General features: G+C 41.4%; 2 protein-coding genes across 2 annotated transcripts in view; one reads left to right on the top strand and one right to left on the bottom strand.

Moving 5' to 3' along the window:
* Positions 1-13,003, bottom strand: part of LOC145452907 (macrophage mannose receptor 1-like) — a 448,907-nt gene that overhangs the window by 105,367 nt on the left and 330,537 nt on the right. The window lies entirely within an intron of this gene.
* LOC145452896 (uncharacterized) overlaps positions 1-13,003 on the top strand; it is a 172,899-nt gene that overhangs the window by 133,995 nt on the left and 25,901 nt on the right. Inside the window, exons 44-47 of the mRNA XM_080331023.1 lie at positions 2,521-2,612; positions 6,390-6,463; positions 6,536-6,658; positions 7,638-7,757. Of these exons, the coding sequence (XP_080187149.1) occupies positions 2,521-2,612; positions 6,390-6,463; positions 6,536-6,658; positions 7,638-7,757 (409 nt within the window). The remainder of the gene's footprint in view (positions 1-2,520; positions 2,613-6,389; positions 6,464-6,535; positions 6,659-7,637; positions 7,758-13,003) is intronic.

Genomic DNA, 13,003 nt, shown 5'->3' with positions numbered 1-13,003 from the left:
TACTATAAAAATAGCTCCTTTGACGAAATATCTCCGTACTATAGCTGTTGAACCGACTATATTGAGGGTTCCAACCATCCCACACGGTATACGTCGGCTATATTAGGTAGTAATTGTCCGTAGGGTCATAAAACGTGTTTTTGAAAAGTATTTACACAGTTATTGTATTATTATACAACAACACATTTTATTAATGGCCTTTGTTAAAACATGTTTTAAACAAAGTGGGTTAAACAACCATTTGTTTTCAATGCAACCCTAGGCACGATACTGGACTTGGCGACCAATATATTGCCGATGCATATTCAGTAGCCTTCAATTCCCAAGGTTATGGAAGTCATCACTACTTCCTTTTATCTGCTGATTTTACTGCCTCTTATGCTAACACACTGTAATTGACACCGCATAAGATTTACGGACCCCTCACACTCCCGACTCAAAGTATTTTCGTTGCATTTGTGAGTAGTAATGGCGTGAACGTGATTTTCACGTTCGCGTTCTGTGGGTGAACCTCAGAAATTTGGAGGTTTGTGTTCCTAAACCAGTAGTTCCCAATCTTTTTCGACTCATCGCCCCCTTTTCAAGCTCAACACCGATCATCGCCCCTGTGTACTGAAAAATGGGCATAAAAACTGTAAATACCGGTCAACTTTTCGGCTCGATGTCGAATTTGCCACTTTTGCAACTAAACTTACGTGGGTTGACTAAAAAAAAGGTCAGCCGTTATGACGCGTCATCGCCCCCCTATTTTCGCCCCCTATCGCCCTCTTTGTTCATTTTCGCCCCCCTATCGCCCTCTTCATTTTCTCCCCCTACACCGCCAAATCGCCCACGTTGGGAACCACTGTCCTAAATGAACCTTGTTAGGTTCTGGACTGTGAACCTCTTTCCTTTGATACAATTTTTCACGTCATTACAGCATTCTATGTTTGAAATTATTTGTATTTCTCCTCCGTACCACTATCCGCTTGCAACTTGAAAATATATTCAGCACTAATCGAGCATGCACCTTGCCAAAGTAAAAAATCTTTACTTTGTTAGAAAATATACTCGAAATGTCGAGCTTTCTGCTTGTGAATATTTGGTGATTATTATTGACACCAACGAAATTGATATAAAGAATGCATCGAGATCTATCTTGATTTGTTATGTTATTTTTATCATAAGAACCAAATCCGTTCGATTGGGTATTTTATAAATCTTTAAATTGCTTTTGAGGTACTGTCAGTCGCAAGTTTATAAACCCGTTTTTCACTGTGATCAATATCAGTGTAGGGATAGTCTGACCAAGCATCAAGAACAGCCTACATTGTCCCGTTTAGCCTAGACCCTGTAGACCAGTGGTTTTCAACCGGGGGTCCGCGAAGTATTTTCAAGGGGCCCACGAAACCCCTAAACTTGCAAAATGGTTGATAACCAAATTTGTATTTTTTTAATTAGGAAAATCACGAGGCAGTTTCGCGTCATTACTAGTAAAATCCCCATCAACAGAATGGCCGCCTTAGTTGACATATCCTGCTGTGCAGACTCATTTTAGTTGCTCAATTGCCAATAGCCTACTGATACAAATATTTTCCTGTATATAGATGTTTTTTTGGGGATTGTGTAAGAAATGAATAGTTGGATTAGTAAGGTGACTTCGAAATGTTACAAAAATCCATTTTCTCCTGTGATATACATAACTGTTTTTACATAAAAACTTCAAGATAAGCTGCTAGAGGAACTTGCTTAGCGTAATATGGTGTATAAAAAAATGTTTGTCAACTTTGGTGCCATGATTGTTGCGATCATACCAAAATGTGTCGTCGGAAGCGTTACGCGTTATTATTACATTCGCCACCACCTTTCTTTGTTTAAATGGATTTTCAGCACTCGTTCATGTTAAATCTATGACGCGGATTCTCAAGTCGCGGCCAGGTATTTCAAGAAATACAGTTGCAGAATTCGCTTCGATTCGAAATAATGAAAGTCAAACTAATTTCTTCATAAATAGTATGATATTATTTTCAAGAAAAGTCATTCTGTTGCTGTTTATCACTAGCCTACTGTTATCATTTGCACAAGACAGATGACGATTGTTCGATAATTGAGCTATATTTGGACTTAAACTTCGGGGGGGGGGTGGGGGTGGGGATCTGCCATGGTCCAAAAGGGGTCCGCGAAGGCAAAAAGGTTGAGAACCACTGCTGTAGACGGTAGGCATAAGCTCATATTGCCTTCCGAGTCCTCGTCGAAGTTATTGACAAATATATTGATTCTATAGAACCATAATTGATTGTTCCAGTTGTGGAGTTGAAATTAGCGCTACAACTTCACGTGACGCCATATGATCGTCGTCACGTTCGCGTTCACATAGAACCATTGAAAATGAAAAATGTCCGCGTTCACACGAGCCGAACTTTTCAAGGGTTTGCACCATCTTTATTGGCTGGATTCGCGTGATACGGCCTATAGGCCTGTCGTACGAATAACATCCCTGTGATATGCCAATGCGTGTTATTGTTTCTGTTTTGTTGTCAGGGCCGAATTGATTGCTGAACAATTCTCGAATTTGACAAGGGTGAAGCCGATGGATATGACGGTAAAACAGCAAGTTGAGAAGATATCGGCATGTCAGTATTTCTACCTACACCATCAATGCAAATAGCAATGGCGATATGAATGTTCCTAATCGTGAATAAAGTTACCACATTAGTAATCTTTATCCATAAGATACTCTTGCAGGTACGTATCTTCAGTGTACAATTGAGTAATATTTGGATATTGGAATAGGCACGAACATTCTTGACTGACACTCGTCAGGGGTAATCGTTAGCAACTAGTAGAGAAGTGAAACAAACATTGTATATCAACATTCGTCTCACTAAATACGACTTCACTGCATGAAAATTTGAATAATCGAGCCGAACAGCTAGCTTAAGCTAGTGATTATCAACCACGGCTTTCGAGCCAGTTGCGTCTCCGAGTTAGCTCGCTAACGGCTCTCATTGATCCTGAATATCCCACAAAATATAATAGACAATATTGGGCAATTGCGGTTTGTTTGTATGAATAGTTCTCGTCGATTTCTGTATATCAATGCTAAATTATACTATATTAGCTATTTCTAAGCCGGTCAAGGCCGCTTCTGAAGAGAATTATTGCGCACTAGAGCATGAATAAATATCTGTCACATAAGGATTTATTATAGTTACACTGGTGATAGAACTTTAAAGATTGTTTCCGTGAAGATCACATGCCGATACATACATTTTCAAATTCTCAATGGCGGCTAATAGTCACGTTCAAATCTCAACAAGTCCACTTTCACTCCAGGTATACTAGGCCTACCCCAACAGCGTCCATCGGTGCCGAAAGTTCCGATATATAGAATCTGTTGAAGTGTATGTGCCTGCATTTGACTTAGTCAGATGGTGGTATTCTGAGGTAGATCTTGTATAATTATCGTTATAAGTAGGGCGATTTTTTGACTAGTCAAAAAAGTCTAAATTAGGTCAAGATTGTAGCGTTAGGTCAAAAATGTCAAAATTGTTTACAAAGTTAAAACTTTTTTGCAACCTGCATTTCGTTTGTATCGTAGATTTTGCACTGGCGGTGAACTTATATAATTTGACATCTTACAGCTTGTAGGCGTACCGTTGTAGACGACCCATTGTCTGCTCATTGTGACTCATAAACATTCAAATGAAACAAATAGACTCACATGGTGGTATATGCTCAACGTATCGCAATGTCCCAACTGAAGCTAGACTGCGTGGGCATTGCATGGTTCTTACATCAGGAAGCGCATGATGTAAAATTGTGATGTAGACACCAGTGTTGGGATGACTCGAGTCACCTTTTTCGTATGACTTGACTTGAATCCGGTCACTTTGCAAAAATGAATTGACTTGACTTGACATGACTCGGCGCTTCAGAAATATGGACTGACTCGTGACTCGGAGCAAAATTCACGAGTCAATTTCAAATCATTATAAGTAAGCGGTGTTGATTAAATCACCCAATCTTATGTACGCTTGGCTTGTTCTCGATACACCGGTGTCACTTGTGAGAGCAACCAGTCATTCACTAATTGTACGTTTCACTGATCCCCTTTGTCACATCGCAAATAAATTGACCGCTAACGAAACGATGACAGCTTACGTTGTCGTGGTCGTAGTAACAGTTGATTAATCTAATAGCAACGTATCCTTGTTTCTCAGACGGCTCAGTGATTATTGCGCACTGCTCACCTTTAACAACACTATTGTATAATATAATCGAGCGAATATAGTTTATGCCTTTATATGTGGAGATCGGTAGGGTCTATTGCAGTGATTCCCAAACGGTGGGGAATTCGCCACTAGTGGGGAATTCAATGGTTTCTGGTGGGGAATAGACGTATTTGTTCAGAATTATATACAGGACAGTCTACATATTCACGGAGACACATGCGCAATTACGAGTTAACTGCTCTGGAATGTATGTATCGAAAGTTATGCTGCGTGTTGTTCACAAAACCCAAATTTCAACTCTGGATGGCCAATCATGGCGTAACAAACGCATCCAGCCCGACTAGTTTGACATGAAATACCGCTTTCGCGAAATTTTGACCATTATTGGTATCAGTTCACAATTCGTTTTATGTTGCAGTTATAGGCGATTGTCTTGCGTACTGGTGTGGTTGTGTGTCTTGTGTAGTCATACAAGCAAATAGCTGCTCTGTTATGACAAAAGTGCTGGGTAGTGGGGAACAGGACCGTAACTGCCACACTCCAACCCCCCCCCAATTGGGAAGGGGGCGAGCTCAAAGGGGCCCAAAATTATTTCGTGAATTAACATAAATTGAAGTATTTTTTAAAAACTTATGCCACTTTTTCAAAAAAATTTCGCGCTATTTGCGCGATTTATTATTGCCGAATATCTGATTATTGGGTAACGTTCCTCCACGAAAATACGTAGAATTTATAGAAATAGAGACTTCGGCACCGGCCATTACTGCGCCACGACGCACCAAGGCATATGAAATTATAGGCCATGTAACTCTTAGAGGTGTGCCAGAACGATCAGCAGCGAGAAGACCTTGACGGAGAAGGAATGCCCTTGTGGTGACCCTGGACTTCGATATATATACAATATACATGTATGTTTCATTGGCTAAACGGGTCCGCCCGAAGATGTTATATTCTTATTTAGGGGTCCTACCTTTTCCAACACACCTCGCTCGGTTCTACCGGTAAATCTGATTACGTGAGCAGAGAAGGGATAAAAAATTGATAGTAAAATATATGCAATTCCCGATCATATTGACCGATTAAAATACGAATTAAATAAAATTTTCGCGCTTCGCGCGTTTAGTCCAAATGAAACGACTCAGTTAGCAGTAGACCAAATGTAGTTGATAAGTTGCAGGGAAAAACGTACAGGCTCAGCGGGGCTGGGGGCCAAGGGCCAATGTTTTTGGTGGGGCTAAAAAATCTGCTGTTTCGGTCCTGGTAGGGAATGAAGGCTCGGAATAAATCTGAAGTGGGTAATGAAGACAAAAAGGTTGGGAAACACTGCTGTAGACAGTTCCAACCAGGAATGAAGATAACTAGCACAATTCTAACATTATGTGGGAAACACTTTATTTGGATACGTTATGTCAAATTTAGTCAAAATTTGAATTTTTAAGGTAAAAAAATGTCAAAATATTGATTTTTAGGTCAAAATCTTCCGTTTTTCAGGTCAAAAGAAATCACCCTGTAGTTATAAGTAAACTTGAGTATTCCAAGGCTGGGAGCCACTGACTTAAGCTCAATGTACAATTCTTAGATTAAGCACGAACTCTGATTGTATAGAGCAGTGGTTTCCAACCTGGAGGGCGTTGCCCCCTCGGGGAAGGGGGGCGTGAAAGCAGCTGAAGAGGGCGCGAAAGAGCGATCAACTGAATTTTTTTCGCGCTTTGCGCGATTTACCTCAAATTCACGCGTTTTTCTCTATATATAGACCGAATTTCATATTTCTTGAATTCTTTCATCCACAGTCATAACCGTCCATGACATCAAACAATCTGTTGGGGTTGCTAGCGTCCCGGTTGGGCGATAAGGGCGGCGCGAAATTTTTCACTATCACAAGGGGGGGGGGGCGTGTCTAAAAAAAGGTCGGGAACCACTGGTATAGAGGGAAACTATTGGTTGGTTGGTTGGTTGGTTGGTTGGTTGGTTGGTTGGTTGGTTGGTTGGTTGGTTGGTTGGTTGGTTGGTTGGTTGGTTGGTTGGTTGGTTGGTTGGTTGGTTGGTTGGTTGGTTGGTTGGTTGGTTGATTTTGATACATGTAGACACAAATGTCAGCAGAAAATAGTTGAGCTTGCTTATATATGTTAATATTATTTCATTCAAGTGTATCCATGAACTTTAAATTATTCGCAGACGAACGCCAGAAAGTCAAATATTTCGAGGATGGATTTGAGATTATGCATCCACTTCGGGCCTCTTATCTTGAGGTATCTCACGTTCTATTCGGTTTATTCGTTCAAATTTTACTAAATGCGCTTTATTGCTCATTGGTTTTGTAGGTGTACGACGATTCCATGCAAGTGATTGTTACACGGGCTCCCCAGCAAGGGACGGCTGCGATATTTTATAAACTTCTGTTCAATTTCGATGTGACGGCGATTGTGGCAATTACAGAGTCAGAGGTGATCCAAACTTTTTTCGATATCGATTTGGTTTGTAAATCAGTATATATTTATTCGGGAAGAATACGCTCACCTCTTTTATTATTTTAAAATCCAATTATTCGATTATGTCGGTCACCCGTTAACTGAGGGGTTAGGTAACTTTGCCAGACAGTGTATTTATGTTGCCTATTCCTCTGTTATATCACTAATACTGTCATCACCAAAAATTGGATCACAGTTCAACAACTAGAGCTCCCACTCGGGATTTTGCCGCCTCAAAATTGGAATCATCGATACTGATACGACTTCAGACTGCTCATTTTAAACTGAACGGCCATTTACATCACTTAGGTTATCGCGGCGGGGGTCTTCGTACATGTGGCGTGTCTGAAACGTTGGAGCACTTTTTGATTCAATGTACTCGCTATAACTTGCAGCGAAATTAGCAGAACGGAACCACGTGCCCATCGATATTGTAGCGCTACTTAGCAACCCCTACACCATTTCACTAGTTATTGGATCTGTGTTTTCAACCGAGAGACAGCTTCAATCTAGTAGTTCAATCGAGAGAATGAACTACCGACATTTAGGTTTGGTACAAAAGGTCAAAGTTGCTAAGCGCCATAATCCAAATATACATAGGCTACATGAATACCTGGAGCTCCCCGTGCGTACAGACGTAACCCACATTACCCGCTTGCGAATCCCCCGTTGGTGATGTTCATGTCCTGTTATATATAAATAATTTTGCATTACCATTCTGTTAGAGCTGTGGTATCTATGTAAACCAGTCACGATTATAATTATATATAATAAATCATATTTATGTGACACCGGCGTCATGAGCGGCTTGATCCTGAATTTTGAAGAAAGAGGGATTGGGGGGGCTTGGGAGGTATCATTTATCGTATTATTGGAGTATTTGGATGTATTAAGCTCTCATAATTATTCCGATCATCCTCGTCATGCATGATGCTTTATCTAAAATCTTCGACAGCACGAGTCCTTCTCCTACTGGAATGCATCAGTCTGTGGCGTTGTCTCAATTCAAGTGGAAAACGAGGAAGCAAGTCCTTACTTCGTGACTAGAGACCTGATCATCACAAATGATTCGACGGTGAGACTTTCGGTAATCGGTTCACTGGCATTAAGTGATTGGTACACCCGAACCGTTATTATTTGGCGATTCTCGTTCGCGACTAGGGCTAGGCAAAATGATTCGAGTGCTCGAATCTGAGTCAAGTATTTCTGATGATTCGAATCGAGTATAGTGAGAGATGATTTTTCACATAGCAACACATTACCCGAACGAAGCAATTGAATTTCTAAGATTTACTTCACAGGATTTGGAACTTTTTTAACTGCGTATCTTTTCGATTTATCATCATGGCATGTAAGGCGTAACCTTGCAAAGAAAGATGCATAAACTTTGCGCAACTGAAGGACAATACAGCTACCTATGTATGCGTCAAGATCATTTCACTACGAACGATGATCTTGACGCCCTCCCCCCCCACACACACACGAGTTAACTTATTCACGGAAGTGTTTTGCAATTGCACATGCTTGTATTGTGTAAAACGGAAAATCAGACACAAAATCTGTTCTTCACTCTGCGCATGTTAGAACAGGGGTGAGTTTTATATCACCCGGAGGGTCAAACGTGAAGCAGAAAATACATTGGCAGGCCGAGTTTAGGCTACAGTCGGCGGCGTGCAGTTTTATTTATACAAACCATTTGTGGTAGAGAACTTCAGAATAATGCGAAACAATAACTTCATATTGGTAATTTATTCGCTAAAAGCTTTTCGACTTACCCTCATCAGTAGCGAACATCAGTGATAGGATGGACCAATTCGAAATGTAAGAACTATTTTGTGTCTATGACGTAATAATAACAAAAACAAACAACTAGTAGACGTGCAAGATACGGTAGTAACGATACAAAACAAAAGTTGACGAGCACATATTCGGTTATAAATAACCGAGAACACAGCAAACAACATTAATGAAATATTTCAAGGGTGTAGAGGCGTTCCTGCTGGCGACAGAAAATCGGCTTTCGCAGCTTTATGACCGTAGATTCCAGGACATTCAAATGAAAAAGAGAACGGCCACGAGCAACTTTGGAAAACTGACTGTCATTGTAATGATCAGCACATTCTGGATGGGATAAGAGATGCTGTCCAATAGCCGAATTACAAGCAGTAACTTGATCATAATCACGCAGTGTGTCCCCAGCATATCCCACGGCGAATTAGAATAAGTAATGTTTCTCCAACTCCATCATCGCAGTCTGTTGACACAGTGCGTGATTATGATCAAGTTAAGGCTGTATCAGACGAGGCGATGTCGGCGGAGCGTTAGTGTTTGTTTCATCATCGCTGCCATCGGCCGAATCGCCGCCGATTTTAATTGACAGTGTCAATTAACTCGGCGACATCGCCGGCGATGAGAGAAGTGGGAGATGCGCTCATGCGTATCCATATATAAACCAGTGTCGAGACTTGAATAGCGTCTATCTTGCTCAAGCCGTTCGGCGGAAGGACCTTCTGGCGAGGCATTGCGGAACGAAATTCTTCGATGTAGTACTAAATTATTGAGCCGCTCCACTTATCCAGTATAGCCGGCGTTGCAAAATCGGATGTACCCACCACCTTCGAGTAGCATCAGCACGCGCATATTCTTCTACAGCTATCATGGCAGTCTAAACTCGTGCTGCCTTCAACTTTTTTGACCTGTCCTTACAAATACCATACTACTATGGTTCCGAGAAGGTTTCATTCGACAAGACATTGCAGCATGAACACACTGGACGGACATCATAACCATACTGAAGAATTAGTTTCGAATATTTTCGGCTAGTTGTACCTTTGTTTCTGGATAATTTTGACCAGACGTGACTTTTAACTTCAAGTCGAAAGAATAAAATCGTCAGCTCGACAACCAAAACGGACAGTGTACCCCTTGTTATAGGACTGGTAGCACTCTAAAGTTGTTTTGTCAAAGGTCCAAGCAAATATAAACCAGCCAACTCTAGGCCCCAAATGTATCTAGCTCCGCTACACAATTGGTATTCTTCGGAATATTTATTCTGTTCGGATTTTCTGGATCATGAACAAGATTTTTCGGATTTGCATGGGTATTTGGATGAGATTGTTCGTATTCGGAAGGATTGCTCATCAGAGCTTTGAGCTTTCGGATGGATTCGGATTCTCAGAAATCACTATCCGCCCATCACTAATCATAATACGGTAGTTGGTACGTTTTTCAGTTCAGTGTACCTGACCTGTACAACAACAAAAAACCGACTCGCAGATGTCAATCATCCCCGAGCAGGTTTAAATGCAACGGGTCAACGCATTCTGAAACTAATCAAGTGCAACGATCTCTCACATGATGGTAGAGAAATTATCGGTCGACATCGCCGGCATCGCCTCGTCTGATACAGCCTTTACTGACACTGACGTTCGCTACTGATGAGGGTCAGTCGAAAAGCTTTTGACGAATAAATTTACAATATGTAGTTATTGTTTCGAGTTTTGTTTATAAATCGAAAGCAGTGAATTACATTGCTAATACATGATACCGGGTTAATGCGTTGATATTAAGATGCGTTCCTAGCTCTGTGTGGCTTGGTAGAATAGCCTTGCTTTTTTTAAAGCCCCGCTGTAGCAGGTGCGCAACCGCATCTTTAATTGCTTGATATAAAAAAGAATTATGAGTGAGGAATATACCGTTATTCACATGCAGTGATTGCATTATCATACTATTACGATTTAGAGACTCACGACTTTAATGCCTAATGTAACAATGAACACAAAGAAGATATGGTCTTGAATCTTGAAACAGTAACTTGATCAAGTTCAAGTTCATTAATATAATTTCATCACTTCAAAACATCACAAGACTGCAATACAATGATTGACAGGAAGATGCCGAAATGACTAGGAGTAGTCTTAAGATCAGACACCCACCTGAGCCTAGGCGATGTAAAGAGGAGGCATGCACACTGGATGAAAGTAAAAGAAGATAATACAATGTGGCAGGCGATAAATCAGGTGGCAGCAAGTGACGGTAGGCAAGATCGATATGTCAGGTTCTGGTCCGGTAAACTTAGGGCTGACTAGTATTGATTCAGTAGAAATTGCTTGTATTTCGACTTGAATGTGGACATGCTGGAGAACTGTCGGATAGCCGGCGAGATACTGTTCCACACTTCAGGTCCAGCATATTTGATAGAACGATGATCTTTTTTGTCAACCATATGATAGTTGGGCGACATGGACGCGCGTGTGTCGTACTTATGCACTTTTTCTACGGAGGTAAAGAAGTCATTGAAGTTTTTGGGGCAGCGGCCGCAGTGTAACTAATACATAAACTTTGAAATTTCGAGTTTTCTCATTTCCTTCATGTCTTGGACACCGAATTGTTTGAGCAGTGATTTGTTGGTCACACATCCTGGTGCCTTTATGGCCCTGGCTATAATACGGAGGACTTGATGCTGTAGTTTTTGTAGCGGCTTCATTGCAGTTTTACTGGCAGCCCCCTCTGACAGATGACACCATATTGTAACTTCGACAGGAAAAATGATTTAAAGAGTATCAGAAGGACCCAGGCTGGCATGTAGTCTCTGAGGCTGTTGAACAGACCACAGTTTCGAGATAATTGTATTTCTTGCGACTGAATGTGACTCTTCCAGGACATGTTCCAGTCTAGTAAAACCCCAAGGTATTTAGCATTTTCCGAGTTGAAAATAGGTTGACCAGCGATGGTAACCGTTATTTTTTTCGGAGTTCAGGGCCAATAACTGGGATTTCGCGGCGTTGATGCAAAGATTATTGTGAGCCGCCCACTCATGCACTTTGTGCATGTGGTCACTGGTCACGGCCCCCACCATAGCCTTTGAGGGTGAGCAAGAGAGAAGGTGGGTATCACCAGCGAACAGTGTAGTATTCAATTGGGAGGGCTCAGAAATGTCGTTGAGATATAAGGTAAATATTACCTGCCCAAGCACCAGGGCTGTGGAGTCGGTGGAGTCGGAGTCGGAGTCTGGGTAATTTTCGCTTGATGGAGTCGGAGTCGGAGTCGGATTCGTGAAAACTATAATAGCTGGAGTCGGAGTCGGAGTCGTGGGGAAAATACTGACTGGAGTCGGAGTCGGAGTTTGGGAGAATGACCCTGACTTCGACTCCGACTCCGACTCCAACTTCTCCATCATGAAAACATTTGCTTTCAAAGAATTTTCATTAGAATTTTTATGTACCACCAATCACTGCTATTAATAGCCATACAGATCAGGTTCGGCCAGCTCGTGGCACGCAGGCCAAATTTGGCACACTAGAAGGTTAGGTGTGGCCTGCGAGGTAATTCTCGAAATTATTTATGACACCAGGTACAATTGCAAGGCCAACCAAAATCTGATTAGCATGAACCGCGAAATTTGATGATGACTAAAACAACAGTTCTGACGCATTGACGTATCCAGAGAGTAGTGTAGTTGGTATCGTTTATGCCCCGCCAATCCCAGAAGGCCACGTCGCCTTAATTGGCACGCCTACATTGCCACATCATCCGCCCATTGCCGCACCTATGGGACGCCTATTGCCACATCATCCGCCCATTGCCGCACCTATAGCACACCTATTGCCACATCATCCGCCCATTGCCGCACCTATAGCACACCTATTGCCACATCATCCACCCATTGCCGCACCTATAGCACAGTGCACACCCATTGCCACATCATCTGCCACCTGCCACTGCCACATCGTGTGTATTTATGAGCAAATTTCATTGTTTTGTGAATTTCAATACCGGTTTTCCATGTATATTTAACAATATGTATTGAATAACTTGAAATGTATCATCACTAATTAATTAATATAAAATGTGATTTTAAGCGCTGCGACTTGAAAATATTAATATAATAACTTACTTTTTTGGATATAAATAACATTCAGATTACACATAAATTTCGAAAACTATGATGTTAATAGAATACTATATTTGCCAGATATTCACAGATAACACTAATCAACGTTGAACTAGGCGTGGGGTTCTATGATGATGTATTAAAATTCTACACATCATCACTAATTAATTAATTCATATAAAATGCGATTTTGAGCGCAGACAGATCGTGGTTTCGATTGTCGAGGTCTCCGCATTTCATGACCTAATATGAATGCACACTACAACTGAATTCATTCCAATACCTGCAAATTTACTTTGCATGTCGAGTATAAGGATAATTTAATCAGCGCTAAAACGCCAACGGACTAGCCGTAGGCGCACAATTCTCGGCGTTACAATTAAACAAACTTTTCGCGGCAGGTACGCGATTCCTAATGGTTTCTACAG

The sequence above is a fragment of the Botryllus schlosseri genome, chromosome 12 (assembly GCF_051294905.1).
Source record: "Botryllus schlosseri isolate E-star chromosome 12, Bs_hap1, whole genome shotgun sequence".
Classification (NCBI taxonomy): domain Eukaryota; kingdom Metazoa; phylum Chordata; class Ascidiacea; order Stolidobranchia; family Styelidae; genus Botryllus; species Botryllus schlosseri.
Note: the sequence above shows the minus strand (reverse complement) of the source record. Positions and strands in the feature narration are given on the sequence as shown.